At 46.5% G+C, this 16,310-nt stretch overlaps 1 protein-coding gene across 8 annotated transcripts in view; it reads left to right on the top strand.

The window, feature by feature from the left end:
* PALM2AKAP2 (PALM2 and AKAP2 fusion) overlaps positions 1 to 16,310 on the top strand; it is a 451,099-nt gene that overhangs the window by 111,605 nt on the left and 323,184 nt on the right. For 3 of the 8 annotated variants that reach the window (XM_044265168.1, XM_044265164.1, XM_044265166.1), the window contains exon 1: positions 11,531 to 11,568. Coding sequence is in view for 3 of the 8 variants with exons in the window: in XM_044265161.1 (XP_044121096.1) it covers positions 11,523 to 11,568 (46 nt within the window). In the remaining 5 variants the exon portion in view is untranslated. Of the gene's footprint in view, positions 1 to 11,519; positions 11,569 to 16,310 lie in introns of those variants that run through there. The other 5 variants (XM_044265161.1, XM_044265170.1, XM_044265160.1 and 2 more) reach the window with 4 other exon arrangements.

Genomic DNA, 16,310 nt, shown 5'->3' with positions numbered 1-16,310 from the left:
GGAGAGAGCGAGTGAGCACAGGCAGACAGAGAGGCAGGCAGAGTCAGAGGGAGAAGCAGGCTCCCTGCCGAGCAAGGAGCCTGATGTGGGACTCGATCCCAGGACCCTGGGATCATGACCTGAGCCGAAGGCAGCTGCTTAACCAACTGAGCCACCCAGGCGTCCCAAAGATTTTTTTTTTTTTTTTTAAAACCAGATATCCATGGGTACTCTCAGAGTATCCAGGGAAGAATTCAAGAGGTTCCTGAAAGCTCAGGAATTGTATACAATGTGTTGTAGGCATGTGAATTTCCCTGGGAAAACAGTTCATGTTTCCTACAAGATTCTCTAAAGGCTTCTCTGATCTTCCGTCCTGCAAAGCTTAGAACCATTGTTCAAGATGGTAACATAAATCACTTTAGAACACTTTGCACTTTTGTCTCCTTCCATCTCTCGTGGTATGCACAGAATTTGGCAAAGCCAAAATGTAGCAAAAAAGTTTGCACTGCATGGAAAGACCTTGGATAGCCAGCTCTAGTGGTAAGACTAGTTAAGGGCATTCACAAGCGGCCCTAGTCTGAAGGCCTTGTAGGTACACCTAGTGACTGGGTCAGCTGTGAGCTGCTGTAACATATTATCATCGAGAGGGTGCTTAAATAGCAAACAGTTTTTCCTTCCGGTTCTGGAGGCTGAAGTCGAAGATCAGGGTGCAGGCAGATTGGGTTCTTAGTGAAGAGCCTCTTCCTGGTTTGCAGAGGGCTGTCTTCTCACTGTGTCCTCATATGGTGGAGAGAGGAAAGCAAAATCTCGAGTGTCTTCTAAAGACACTAATCCCAACATGAGGGTACCACTGTCATGCCCTAATTACTTCCCAAAGGCCCCATCGCCATCACATTGGTGATCCGGGTTTCCACATACGAATTTTGGAGGGACACAGACCTGCAGTCTCTAGTCCCTGGTGCTGGGCTGAACAACTCAGGAGCCTTCACTCAAACACAAGCACATCTCTGTAAAACACAGCCAGAGTGATAGAGTTCTCAACGAATCAATAAGATTGTGCTCATAAGAATAAGAGTTTTCACTGACCAGGGACAATATGCCAGGAACTTTTGATATATTACTTTATTTGATTATCACAATAATCTCATAGAGTGCATAATAGTATCTTTCCTATTCTACAGATAAAGTAACATAAGGTCAAATATGTAAAATAAATTTCTCAAGGTCATTAGGTGATAGAATTGGGGTTTAAGACCAGGTTTGTCCAACCCATAGTTCCTCTCAACTTAAGTAGCATTGTTACATCCCAACAACCATCGTGGCAGCCTGAGGAATGCTCATTAGTCTAAGGTCTCCTTCAGGGTCTGGGTTTATGATTTTTAAAGTTAACTGAAAGAGTGACAAGTCAAGCAATCAACTTGTAAGTCACACACTATGTTTGGAATTGGGAGGGAGAACCAATTTTCCTTCCCAAAGGGACCGCCAGGCATCCCCTGAGGGGTTGGGATTTCTGGAACTTGGTGGAGCTAACAAGAGGAGACTTGGATGGTTAGAAAAGTGAGGGGGAGGCTACATTCCAGACATAGCATATGGTATGAGAAAGCACCAAATTTGGAGTGGGACAAACAGATGAAGAAGGTGTCAAGTTCTCCGGGGAGGAGTAGAGGAGAGCAGAGGCTACACACAGGGTAACGTTTTGACAAGATGCTGGGGTGACTTAGCGGAGTCTCAAATGCAGAAGAACCATCCCACAAGACGGGGAGCCTCGCCTGCCCCGTCCTAACAAGGGGGGGTTTTCACTGATGAAAGGGACCAAGTCCCAGACGGAAGCCGACTGCCTGTTCTATAGGCAAATCTTCACTTCTAGCAGAGAACTCTCCATTCATAGGAAAACTTATCTCTATTGCAATGACTTGTCCACTTGCAAAAGATGACCTAGCAAGAGTCTGGCTTAGCGGCGAGGGAAAGGTAAGGAATTACAGGAGGAGAGGTAGTAGTTGAGTGGGAAGAAGAGAAATAACGGACTGATGGGAGGCAGCTGGGTCCCAGCGGGGCCAGAACAATCTTTTCCTCGGTTATAGGTACACGGGACTTCACGCAACACAGCTCACAAATACAACATCCCCCCACTCCTCCCCCTCCCCTGACCCCAAGGAAGCTGCCCCAGGAGAGGAAAATAACTGGAATGACACTGCAACGGAAGGCAAGCTCAACTTTGCATTAGAAATGGCCCTGCCAGCCTCCCACTACTCTCCCCCCTAGGGGACAGACACCACCTAAAGCGGTGGAGAGTGACTGAGTGTCCACTTCCCCAAGGGCTGGGCCAAAAGCATGAGCTCCGGGGAGTCAGGGCACCGCTTTTCCGGACACACAAGATCTGAAGTCTTGTTGGTGCTCACACCCTTCTCAGAAATGAAGGGCACATCTGCTCCCCTGAAAACATGTCCCTTTGTCAAGCCAGCACCGGCTCCATTCTCCGAGCCTGCAGAGGAGCTATCTTCCCTCTTCTGGAGCTCCCCCAGGGCCCCTGGCTCCCAGTCAAGCAGCCGCCTCTGTGTGGGCTCTTTTTCCACCAAGTATGCCTTCCCCTCTAGTGGGATAAATTTAGCTCTGAATGAATGCGGAAAGGAGAGCACATTCATGTAAACACAGATCAAGTAGCTTTCAAATACAGGTTTGACACAGACACAATCGGCAAAAAAGATCCAAGTTCCTCCGTCTCCTTCTCTCCTGCTTCTCTCTGCTTTTGCCGTCTTGTCCTCAGAGCCCTGCACCTTTTTCTGCATTTAGTGAAGTGAATTAAATACGTAGACCAGACGATGGTTGTTTGTCTTTAGACTGGAGAAAGCAGGATCACTTGAGGGATTGAGGAGCATCAGGAAGTCGGGATTGAGGAGCATCAGGAAGTTAGAAGGAACCCTAGATGGTGTTGGTAATTTTCATTTATCGGTCTGATTGTCTTAGTAGCCCATCAGAAACTGGGAAGCCTCTTTTGTCTTCTGCATTAGGAGAGTTTTCTCCCAGTGGGCCGAGCCCCTGGCTACTACAGAATGTTGCACAGGCCTGCAAACATTTCCCTGCTGACCTATGTCCATCATTATGTCCCTAAGTCCTTAACTTTGAAGCCACCCCTTTTGGTGTTGTCCTTCCCCCTCACAGAGCATTTATAGTTCTCAGAACACTTTCTCATTCATGAGTTCCTTTATTCTTACAAGAACCTTGTGAGGGAGTCCGTGATCCCCTTTCCCTGTTTAAAAACAGAAAGCCTCAGCTAAGAGCAGTTACGTGACTTGTTTGAGGTTATACAGTAAGTGGCGGAGTTAGGATTAGGAGCTAAGATTGACACTTGGTCTTAGGCTGTTTCCATTCTACCTTGAGCAGCTTTGGGGAAAGGTAGCTTGTCCAGGAGGGCCGATCTGGGAGAGTTCCATTTAGTAAACATTTGCTAGTGTATGGATAGTGGGTAAGGGGTGGGTCGGCGGGATTGAGACCCCAGATGTTCCAAAGGGCTCAGCATCCAAAGGCAGTAGGAGCTGAAGCCAGGCTTTCCAATTTCATGACTCACTCTCCAAACAGGAGGGCACATAGGACTGGTGTGATGGGCCATTGTCCCTTCACTGCCAACCCCGTTAGGACATCTCTCTCTCTCTCTCCTGTCAGCAGTGCTGACTTGCAGAATGTGTACAGCATTATCGAATCATGGCTAACAATGGAAGTGTCAATGACCGTGCTGCAAACAGGGATTCCAAGCTGACAGGGCACATCGCGCTCATTGTGCTAAGGCCAACGAGACTGGCCCCTAAGCTCTCTGAGAAGCCAATGACCCCGTTGTGTCTATCGGCATTATGTAACCAGATAGGCCTTCCCAAAGACTTTTTCACTTTGTAGCTAATTCATCCCCAACCTAGAATCAACTCCATGAAGGAGCATACTTAATAGGTGGGCAAGTCGCTCTCCAGAATTCCGAAATCAAGCCTGTTTTCCATCCTTCCCTAGAATGCCATCCATCTCTTCTTAAGCATTCCCTTCTCTCTCTTATTTATAATTATTAAACGGACTCACTCCAGAAGATAAGACTGTAGGTGTCTATGAATCTTGAAAAAGAGAGTCTGGTAATGAAATTTCTAGACAGTAAATGACACAGAGCAGAATCCTCTGTTTTAAAGGATGACGAAAGAGAAGTACCTACTAATGTGAGGAATTTTAAGAATAACCATAGTTCACTCTCTTTCTCAAGGAAAAAAAAGAGCCTACATAAAAGGGTGGGTAAAATCTAGTCACTCACTTGGCCTCGTTTATGACATTTTTAATGAGGCAACAGTTAGGCTGAGCAATTAGGACCTACCATTTCTGGAGCAGCTACTGTGGCCACTCTTGAGCATTTTATACCTGATCTCCTGATTTCTCAGGACCTCCTCATGATAGCCCCATGAAGTTAGAGTTATTCTCCCCCAATTAAAGATGAGGAAAATGTGGACCAAAGGAATTCCAAAATTGCAGCTGGTGAGTCTCGGGACTGGGAGTCATACTTGTCCATAGAGCTCATTCCTCTTTTCCATGTCACACCCACCCACCGCTTCCTAATCGTACTTTCCAAAACTTATTTTTCAGTAACAAGATTATTAGGAACTGACATCTGAATATCAAGCAAAGCAAATGTAAAAATGATCCCTAACCACCCCACTCTAATTCCTATACACTCTCCTCCTACCCCCTCATTTCCTCTGACAATACACATCGTCAGTCAGTTGACCTGGCCAAAGCTAACCAAGAGAAAAGGAAACCATCAAAATGAAATGCTAATGTTCATTTCTGGATGGATTTCCAGCTGCTGATTGTGAAGCTACTATGTAGACAGCCTAGTCAATAGATAGATACCTTAAGTGCCATCCAGCTAGTCCTGGCTGGATCTGTTTTCTAACTTCTCTTTTTTGCCCCGCAGTGACTCTCTGGACGGATCTATCATTTGAATCCCATAGGGAAACACAGCACATACTTGAAATCCCATCAACGTTCCCAAATTGTTTGCAACCAAAGAAGCCGAAAGCCTCCAACCACTATTCCCCTCCTTTGGATTCCATCACATATGTTTTGAATGACCACTTATTCTAAAAGACCCTAAAAGGAAAACAGAGCTCATACGAGTACAAACATTTTGGAGGCCCCAGGCATTCCTTTTAAAATTACTTCTGTCAAGAGAAAGCTTCAGGTTACTCTGAAATTTCACACTCCTAGCTGCTGCTTAGTAAGACTTTAACTGTTACTCGCTCAAGGGGTCTTGGCAAGTCATTTGCCTCTCAGTTTACAGAGCTCCTGCTGTCCCCACAGGGGAGTGGGCTCTGACCATCTGTGGTTCCCAAAAGACTCATGCTCTAAAGAATACTCTGAAACTTTTATTAATAAAACATTTATTTTGCAAATCTGGCATTCTGTATTCTCCCCGTATAATGCTTTGCCATGCAGCATCTATCAGAAAAACCATTTAACAGTACGGGCAGTGCTTATGCAACACAATTTAATGTCCCAGCAAGAACTAGTGATTTGTTGCACACATTATGCACCATTGTAATAGATCTTTCCAGATTTCAAATGTGTGGAGGGCAGAAGGTCACCAATATCAGCACTAGACTACGAATTCTTTGTAATACCAAGCCATAGCCTAATGTCTAGTATAGAATAGCTACACAATAAAAGTTTATGAAAGAAATGACATAATTTGTGTGAAAAATGTCTGTGTTTGTAATGGATTCAATGATTTTCAAATGCTAAAATTTAGAGAGCTGGAGGGAAGAGTACTGGAAGAGAAGAAAATGTTTCCCCTCAGCTCTTTGGCAAGCATGGGCCATTCATTTTACAAGCCTCCCAACAGGAAGAAACATCACTTAGTGTTCTTGGTCATGAGAAACAGAAATTGATTCTAGTTGATAGGAGCAGAGAAGGCATGAACTCAAAGTGTATTCACAGAATAGCCGAGAAGACGAGAGAAGGAGGCTCGGACAGTGGGCAGGACCAATGGTGAGCTACCAGCCCGAAAGAATTTTTGGATGCTGTTGCCTTCAGGATCCTTGGCAGGTGCTCGTGCCTGACGGAGCCCAGATTGCACGCCATATTGTAGCTTCTAGGGGATCTGGGGAAGCAAGTGTCTGGCATTCCCCAGCTTCTAGGATAAGAGGTGGCTCTGACTGTCACTATGGTTTGTAATATGGGAATCCCCCAAAGATGGAAAGGGGTTCACAAATTGGGCAACCAAAAAACATGAAAGAATCTGCTACACCTCCCCCTGGACAAAGGCCCAAGGTTCGGTGTTCTGAATCTCTTCCCTCCTTTGACTTTTTGCCATATCTGGTTTGGCAATCCTCAGCACTGACTAAAGATACAACCACTGTGTATCATGGGCTTCAGGTAGTTAAAAACCACTGAAGAAGTACACACAATTGGTCATGGGTCTTTTGTCTATTCCTAGTAAACTCAGTCCAATGGTTCCAAACCTATCCCTAACCCCTACCTCACCCCATAGGAATTTATTTTTGTATAGGGAAATGTGTTCCATGGAAATCCTGATGCAGACTTTTGGGTGGGAAGCATGTCTTAATTCTGCCCATTTCCCACAGCTTCTTTACAAACCATTTCTGTTTTTTTGAAGTCCCCCAACCCCATCCCATTAATCTCAACCAATGATTCTTAGGTGGGAAAATGAGGCTACTTGATGCATACTCACTTTTCTCTCCTTCAACTCAAAATTTCTTCTTGTCTCTACCCATTTCATCCTCCTGCCCTGCTTAATTTCTCCTTCTTTCCAAGGCTAACCTGGCCACCAGTGCTCATGAATCTGAGACTTAATACTTATCTTCCCTTTGACTGTGTCTTTGGCCTCACTTTCCTGTTGTCAAAATTCTCTTCATTCCAGAAACATTTCAAGTCTTGTCTGACTTAACGACTCTTCAGCTGGATCCTGCCTTCCCATAAACCACCTTCCCATTCCTCCAGCCACCTTCATCTTTCATATCCAAAGTTCAGAGAGGAGTGGTCTATGCTCATGAATTCTTCCCCCTCCACTTTTCATTCATTCCCAACTCCCTGTAATCACTTCCAGACTGACTACCACCCCCCCCCACACACACTGCTCTCCCAGTGTCACATCTGGCTTCCTGACTGCCCAAGCCAGTGGCCCCTTCTTAGTCTGCATCCTTCTTGATCTCTCAGAAGCATCTAACACTTTTGAAAACCCCTTTCCTCCTCTTGTGGCATTTGATACAAACATAACTCCTGATTTTTCCTTCTACTTCTCAGATGATACTTTCTTAGACTCCTTTGTTGGGCTTTCTCTTTTTCTTGTTCTGTTTTCCCTATCTGGCCATTCTTGTGTCTTTCCCACAACCTCAACATAGATGACACCGAGAAATGTGTCCCCAAACCTGATTCTTCTGTGTTGTGATTCAGAGCTTTCCAACTGATCATTTCCAATGGGTGCCCAGGCTCTTCTCCTACCCCATCTCCCTTCCAGGACTCCTGTCTTTTTTTTTTTTTTAAATTTAAATTCAATTAATTAACATATAATATATTATCAGTTTCAGAGGTAGAGTTCAGTGATTCATAAGTCTTATATAATACCCAGTGCTCATTACATTACACGCCCCCCCTTAATGTCCATCACCCAGTTACCCCATTCTTCCCACTCCTCTCCGCTCCAGCAACCCTCAGTTTGTTTCCTATGATTAAGAGTCTCTTATGGTTTATTTCCCTCTCTGATTTCATCTTGTTTTATTTTTTCCTCCCTTTCCCTATGATCCTGTTTTGTTTCTTAAATTCCACATATGAGTGAGATCATATGAGAATTGTCTTTCTTGACTTATTTTGCTTAGCCTAATATCCTCTAGTTCCATCAATGTCATTGCAAAGGGCAAGATTTCATTTGTTTTGATGGCTGAGTAACATTCTGTTGTATATGTATACCATATCCATTCATCTCTCCATAGATGGACTATTATGGACATTGCTGCTATAAACATAGGGGTGCAGGTACCCCTTCGGATCACTACATTTATATCTTTAGGGTAAATACCCAGTAGTGCAATTGCTGGGTCATAGGGTAGCTCTATTTTCAACTTTTTTTTTTTAAGATTTTTTAAATTTATTTTTTATTTTTAAATAAACATATAATGTATTATTAGCCCCAGGGGTCCAGGTCTGTGAATCGCCAGGTTTACACACTTCACAGCACTCACCATAGCACATACCCTCCCCCATGTCCATAACCCCGCCACCCTCTCCCTCCCCCGCTCCCCCCAGCCACCCTCAGTTTGTTTTGTGACATTAAGAGTCTCTTATGGTTTGTCTCCCTCCCAATCCCATCTTGTTTCATTTATTCTTTTCCTACCCCGCAAAACCCCCCGCATTGCGTCTCCACTTCCTCATATCAGGGAGATCAGATGACAGATAGTTGTCTTTCTCCAACTGACTTATTTCGCTAAGCAGAATACCCTCTAGTTCTATCCATGTCATCGCAAATGGCAAGATTTCATTTCTTTTGATGGCTGCATAGCATTCCATTATATATATATATTCACCATATCTTCTTTATCCAGTCATCTGTTGATGGACATCTAGGTTCTTTCCATAGTTTGGCTATTGTGGACATTGCTGCTATAAACATTCGGGTGCACGTGCCCCTTCGGATCACTAAGTTTGTACCTTTAGGGTAAATACCCAGTAGTGCAATTGCTGAGTTGTAAGGTAGCTCTATTTTCAACTTTTTGAGGAACCTCCATGATGTTTTCCAGAGTCCTAGCACCAGCCTGCATTCCCACCAACAGTGTAGGAGGGTTCCCCTTTCTCCACATTCTCGCCTTCATCTGTCATTTCCTAACGTTAATTTTAGCCATTCTGACTGGTGTGAGGTGGTATCTCATTGTAATTTTGATTTGTATTTCCCTGATGCTGAGTGATGTGGAGCACTTTTTTCATGTGTCTGTTGGCCATCTGGATGTCTTCTTTGCAGAAATGTCTGTTCATGTCTTCTGCCCATTTCTTGATTGGATTCTTTGTTCTTTGGGTGTTGAGTTTGATAAGTTCTTTATAGATTTTTGGATACTAGCCCTTTACTAATAAGACATTTGCAAATATCTTCTCCCATTCCATGACTCCTTTGAAAAAAAATTTTTTTATGTTAAATTATACCTGGCATAAAACTTACCACTTAAAAAAAACTTTTAAGTGTACAGTTCAGTGACATTAAGTCCATTTACATCGTGCTCCTCGATTCCCTTTTAATATCTATATAGCTGGGGCAAGGGAGGACCATTTCTTATTCATTACCTGTTGATTCCGGGGGCCTGCCCTACCTCTGTTATCACTGGCTGAGCCTGGTGCTGAGTGAGGAGGAGCATGAGCTCTGGAAGTCTGACCTGAGTTTAAGTCTCAGCGTTATGACTCTGGCTGGAACTGTCAGCCTCACGGGTCTCACTTTTCTCATCTTGTTATTCTCTCCTATTGTTGGGTACACAGTCAGTCGGCCAAAGCAATGACAGCTGGGTTTATTTGTGAGCAAACACCCTGCAAAGAACTTGACCTGCGGGAGCTAGTGCTGGAAGTGAAGAGAAAATGAAGTGTTTGAAGAAAGTGATAGATCTTGGGGCGCCTGGGTGGCTCAGTCATTAAGTGTCTGCCTTTGGCTTGGGTTCTGATCCCAGGGTCCTGGGATCGAGCCCCACGTTGGGCTCTCTGCTCTGCAGGAAGCCTGCTTCTCCTCCTCCCACTCCCCCTGCTTGTGTTCCCTCTCTTTCTGTGTCTTTCTCTGTCAAATAAATAAATAAAATCTTAAAAAAAGAAAGGAAGGAAGGAAGGAAGTGATAGATCTTAGCCAGAAAATAGACTTTCTGGATAAATTGGAGTGGGATGTTGACTCGAGCACTGGCTTGGATTTATGACACAAATAACTCCACCTACACCCCTTATGAAAAGGAAGAGAAAACAATCAATCAGTAAAGCTGTTTTGGTGATGACTTCAGTGTTCGGGCAGAGTAGTAATTGCTCATCAAGTGACAGGTAAAACCTCTGTGAAAGTTGAAAAAGCAATTTAGTTGAATTGCAAGAATTTGCCCAGGAAAGAGGTGATTTTGGGAAATTCGAAGTGCATACCTTTTAAAAAGCCTTTCAAGTCCTGCATTTATAGAATCATCAAGGGTCTAAAGAGGTAGGATTGTTTTGTTTCATTTCTTTCAGTGTTTATTATTTCATTTTATGGAGGAAAGTTTTCTTGTGAGTGTCCTGAAGGTTAAGAGGTATTTTGTTTGTATTTAGCCTTTATTTCCTTTTGGACTTGGTCTTATCCATCTCTCACATTCAGCCCAGGGCTGGTCACAAAAGATGCACTTTAGTACGGTTTAAAGGTATAGTGAATTATTTTAGTGACCTGATTTTGCTTTTCCTTTCAGAGCCTGTGTAAAGAAGTAAAGACTCTGAGAGCGTTTCAGCCCCAAATGTCACAGGATAATGATAGAAACAGCTTGCCCTTTACAAAGCACCTCCATATATTTTATCTCATTAATCACTGACGACATTCCATTTTTCAGATGAGGAAACTGAGGTTCAGAGTGGGTAGGCAAGTTGCCGGCATTTTCACTTTTGATTTGTCAAGCCCCACCTACCCCAGCAACGGAGACTACAAACTCTCTGTTGTCTCTCTGAGCCACATTTGGCATACAGAGAGGTAGGTGGCCAGTGTTGAGCTATATACCCTGGCCGCGGCCCACGTGACCTCTGAGCACCCTGTCATCTAAGGCATGTGGGCGAGGCAGCCCTTCCCTACTGGAAATGTCCCCACGTGGAGCCCAAGCATCTGGCATAAGCTAGAAGGCGGCCAGAACACTCGGCGGCCACAGCCTGCACGTCACAGCACGTGCTTGGGGCCCGCTTTCTGCCAGAGGCCCCTCTGCTGGCTGGCACTGGCGCCACCTTGCCCTGCTCAGACTCCAGAGAGCGCCCGTCCACCCCGGAGCCAGCTCTGCGCCCCAGCGGCTCGTCCTGCGCCCGCGCCCCAGGTGCCCACCGCACGCGCGCTCCCGTCGGCGCCTGGGGACCCCAACTTCCCCCGTGGCGACAGCCCGGCGTCTCCTGGCCGGCTAGAGCCACTGGAGCGGGGGCGGTGGCCGCAGGTCCCCCACATCCCAGGGGCGGAGCGAGGCGCCAAGACGTCAGGGCGGAGGACCAGCGCGGGGCGGGCGCGCCCTCCCGGCGGCTGCCCGTGGCCCACGTCCCCGACTGGCGCGGCCGGCCGCGGCCGGGAGCTGCAGTTAGCGGCGGCGCTGGGGCGCATCCAGGCGGCTGGGCGGGCGGGGGCCGGAGGCTGAGCCGGGGCGAGCCAGCCGTGCGCACAGCTCTACCCGCCACCCACCCCCCACCCCAAGCGGACCCCCGGCCGCCCCTCGGCTCTCCCCTGAGCTTCTAGCGCAGCCCCCCGGGGTGCCCATCCATTTCCGTGGGTTGACTACAGCGTGTGTTTTGTTTTTCTTTCTTTTTCCCCCTCCCCGTGTGCCCTTCTCCAGGATGGCAGAGGCGGAGTTGCACAAGGAAAGGCTGCAAGCCATAGCAGTAAGTCCACTTTCATTTTATTTTCTTGCTCTATTGTCTGGGATGGAAGGGGACCCCGAGTGTTTCGGGGCCATCGACATTCCAGCACAGTAGCCGCCGGGCATGTGTTTGGGGGATAAAAGTCTGTCAAAGCTCAACTACGCTGCTTTTTCTCTTAGACGTCTGTGGATAGAAACCCCCAGGGCGCGCTTTGGGCTGGGGATTTGAATGTGGAAGACTGGCTTAGAAATAAGATGCTTGCTACTGGGCTTTGGGAAAAGACCAGACGCATGGGGGTGGGGGTGGGGCGATTCCTGGAATATCAAGTCACCCAGTGATCGGTCCTACTCTGACTGCATACACTGGAGAAGCAAGAAAACGGCGATCCTGAGGAAGCTGTTCGGTCTCTTAAGTGGGAAACCAGCAGTCAGCCCCTAGGCCAGCCCCGCGGTAAAACCTCCTCCCTGAAACCCGGGGTGTTCATTTTCCCTGTTCTCTCTGATATTGACAAGGACATTGGCACTAGCCTCCATCCTGGAGGTGGTCTGGGAACTACTTAGAGCATCTGGGTCCTGGGCATACTATTCCAAGAGAGCATCCTTCTTCTCCCGGGGTGGACAATCTGAAACCTATTTTCAGCATACGAAGGAGCAACCAGTTTTGGCCAAGTTTACATGCACTTTTGGAAAAGTGTACCCTTGTGCATCTCGAGTGAAAAAAGAGAACTTTCTGGGACTGTGTGGATTTGAGCAATCTTGCCTCAGTGTTGCCAACGATCCACAGATGTGGTATTTTTACTGGAGCCACCGCAGCTGGATTATATATCTCCTTCGCAGATGAGGGAATGATTACTGCTGCCGTATGAAATATTAACAATTAAAAGAGGTCTGTTCACATATTGGCCTAAAAGAATCTCCAGACGTTCTTCTACCTAAGTACCTTTTTTTTTTTTTGGTCCAAGAGTTCTCTGGAAACACATATAAATCTGTCGGAGAAATTGTGTGTAATGTTTTGGAATTGAAGTATATTAAAGTGTTTTCAAAATCTTTGGACAGATTCTTCATGGGGAAAATGCACACAGGCCTTTTTTTTTTTTTTTTTTAAAGAACGTTTGATATGGTTCCCAGGGCACTGGGACTGTCTTTACCAATGTCTTCACATTTTAAATGTCTTAGAGACTTGACCACTGAAATGAGAGGGACATTTGTCGGCAGTGTTGAAATGCTATGGTTTTGGTTTTGGTTTTTTTGGTCTATTGGGCAGTCTTTGAACTTGGTCCTTCAGAACTAAGGAAGGCTGTTTTGTTGTTGTTTTTGTTGTTGTTGTTGTTGTTTTCTCTTTTCCCTTTCCCTCTGTGCATGTATATTTGGATGGTTAATGGAGTTATTTTACGGTTTCTAAAGCTAGTGGCGAGGCAGTGTGGCCAGTGTGTCCTGTCAAACATGATAAGAATGGAGATATTCACTTACTCGTGCCATGAAGCTGCTGGGTGTTTTATGTAAACTGAATAATGGGCGGCTTTAACCGACCCGAAGTGGCCGCTCCAGAGGCGGTTCAGTGGCTCCTAGCCTGTGTGAGGGTTTCCAACAGTTGTCACATTTTCTGCCTTTGCATGAACAGCTTTCCTGGATGCCTGAGAACAGCTGAGCCTTATGAAAGGACTTGCTCTCTGAATGGGGAGTCAGTAGCAGCTAACGCTGGAGGGGGCCACCCCTTTCCAAAGGGGCTTGGGTAATCCCAGGAGGGACCCGGTGGATTTTCAAGAAAGACTGCGTCAGTCTTTTTTGAATTCTCTTGAGTGTATGATACGTTTAAAGACAAATACTTGTGCCTGTTCAGTTGTGGAATTGAGCTCGTCCTGGACCCGGGAAGATGCCGATGATTCTCGCGACTGTTATCAGCTTCAATTAACACGTGTTGTCATTGGTTTGGATATGCTGTTTGTGTGTGTGTGTGTGTGTGTGTGTGTGTGGGAGAGAGAGAGAGAGAGAGAGAGAGACAGGGAGAGACTTAAGAAAGGAGAGAGGTCAGTGGGTCTTGGTGACCATATCAGTAAATAATTCTATGCTGTGCTTTGGCCTAGGGCACACTCTCCGAATCTGGCAAATGCTCCCTCTCTCTTCCACCTTCCTAGAGTTCTCAGGGGACTGTCAGGAGGAAGGTCCTAAGCCTTCCTCTAGAGCCTAGCACTCCTGCAGTATGTCAGGAAATGAGAAAGAGAACGAGCACAAGTCCTTACCTCTTCACCAGCCTGGGCTCCTCCCTACGCGGCGGAACAGAGAGACGAGGATTCTAGGCTGAAGGGTCCTGGGCAGTCTTTAGTCTGGACTGCTGTTCCTTCGTCTGTGCAGTGAGCTCATGCATTCGACCTCGTGGGCTTCTCGCAAGGTTTAGCTCTGAGACACGTGAAGTACCTGGCATGTGGTTGTCATTAGATGGTTTGGAGGCAGAGCCCTTGAGCCCCTGAACCCCCCATTCCCATCTACAGCATCGCTGTGTCCCGTGAGGCATCGAGACAGGACCTCTGGAGCACAGAGCCTGAACAGCTTTTTACATTTTCCCCTTTCATTCTGACAAAGGCCAGGGCTGTGTCCAGCATCAGTTCCTCCCGCTGCTTCAGACACAGGTCTGTCACCTGAGGATTCCTCCATCCGTTCGTTCCCCGGGTCCTCACGGCATGCCTTCCCTGGGAAGGCACTATCAACACCAAAACGTCAGTGTCCCCACGTTTCATCCTTCAGAGGAAAGATACTACCTTTTACATACTTACATCCTGAGAGGACAGATGTCCTGTGACCCATTTGCCATGGTCATCTGGGATTTCTCCCCCACCCCCGCTGGAATGAAATACTCAGAAACTGTGGTACTTTAAATGGAATCTTCCAGTTGAATCCAGAGCCTGATCAATGAGAAAAGATGGATCTCTCATCCTACCTCTTGCAAAAGAAGAGTAGGTCCATCTTTGGCAACTTTCTCTGCTCCTTTCCACCTGTGGGGACATTCCAAAGTGATAATATCAGGACAGAGCAGAGTGCTTGTATAGCAGAATGAATGCGAATAATAATTCTGGGGAGTAATAATACAATTGCCATTTATTGAACATCATCTATTCAGAAAGGCACTGTGTGATCGGCTTTTTTTTCTAACCTTAAGTTTTTAATAATCTAAAGGAGAAACACAAACAATTACTTATGCAAATGAGCCACTCACGTGAGCAGGGAAACCAGCCTCTAGGAGTTGCAGAACATTCCCCGGAGAGGAGGCACTGGAGCAAGTCCTGAAGACTGGGTCAAATCACATATAACATAATAACCTTCCTAATTAGCAGGAGGCATTTATTGGTTTCTTGTTAGTCTATTACTCATTTGGAACACTAAATATGAGAAAGGAAAAGCCAAAAGCATGAAGAGGTTCAGTCAGTAGCTAAAGGCACAAACTCAATAATGAGACTAAAGGGCATTTCAACACCCATTATGTCATTTAATACTAACAAACTGAGGAGGCAGGAAATGCTGTATTTTCCGCATTTTGCAGAGAAAGGACCCAACATGAACAGAGAGTATCAAAGCCAGGATTTGAACCCACACTTCAGAGTGCTGGAGCCCCCGTATTGACTCCTGTCCTGAATTGCTACTCCCCAGATGGTGGCAGCTTCTACTTTTCCTGGGGGCACATTCCAGTGCAGGTGGTTCCAACAGCCCCAGTGGGAGCCAACAAGGGAGAAGCAGACTGATTGAGTCGCACTGGGAAAGACCAAGACAAACTGGGAGGCTCACATCCTTTTGAAAGCCTTCCAAGCTGGGTTTCAGTGCATGGAAATATCTGATGTACTTTCTAACTGAATGAGTAACACTCTCTTGGGAGAGAAGCTTTGGAGTCTCATTGGAAATCAGCCTCGGGAGAGGATGATACATCTGCATCCTTGAGAAAGACAGTCTTCCTTGGGCATGTGGGAAGATAAGTACATGTTGCAGAGGTCAGCATGTGCAATAGCCCACAGAGCCATGTGGACAAGGTCTCGGCCTCTAACAGGGACCAGCATAAGCATGGTCACAAATATGAAAGGCCAACCCAACCTACACATGCTTTTTAGAGAATTTTTGTCATTTCGTGAGAACCCACTCTGTGGAATAATGAAAACGATCTTTTGCATCTCTATGCTGATTTACAAGGTACAGACGCCTGCATAGGTTACCTTAATTCTGAGCTGTGTGCGGCATTATCTTCACTTTACAAGGGAGGATACAGAGATATCCAAGCTCACCCAGAGAGATGTGGAAGAGTTGTATTAAGCCCAGTCTCTCCTGACTCCAGTCCCTTGTGTTAGCGACACATCTGGTTTGGAAGGGGTACGCCGATGAGCGTGGGAACTCCACAAGAGTCCTCCTGAGCTAGAGTCCTGGGGGCAGGAGGAGAGGGATGAGCTTGTGGGTATGTGGGCCTGGAAGTGCCTCCGTGAAGTCTGACCTTCTGGGGATCTCACTTCGGGCTCCCTGCCCCCGTCTTGAAACTCGCACACAGTTAGTGGGTCTGGGGCTCCCACCTGATCCCATTCTCTGTCCTGAGAAGGCCTGGATGTGGGTGGGCGGCTTAGGTTGGCCCCACGTGCACTTGCAGAGAAACACATTTGGCATTTCCTTGGCATTTCCTTGGATTCACATCTCAGTACCTCTTCTTGCCTTGAAACGATAAGGCCTAGAATACCACCCGGGTTACGGTGTGGGACCAGGGGCCAGGGTGCCAATCTGCATTTGATCCAGGCC

Source organism: Neovison vison, chromosome 9, assembly GCF_020171115.1.
Source record: "Neovison vison isolate M4711 chromosome 9, ASM_NN_V1, whole genome shotgun sequence".
In the NCBI taxonomy this organism is placed as follows: domain Eukaryota; kingdom Metazoa; phylum Chordata; class Mammalia; order Carnivora; family Mustelidae; genus Neogale; species Neogale vison.
This window is presented reverse-complemented; position numbering and strand designations above follow the sequence as displayed.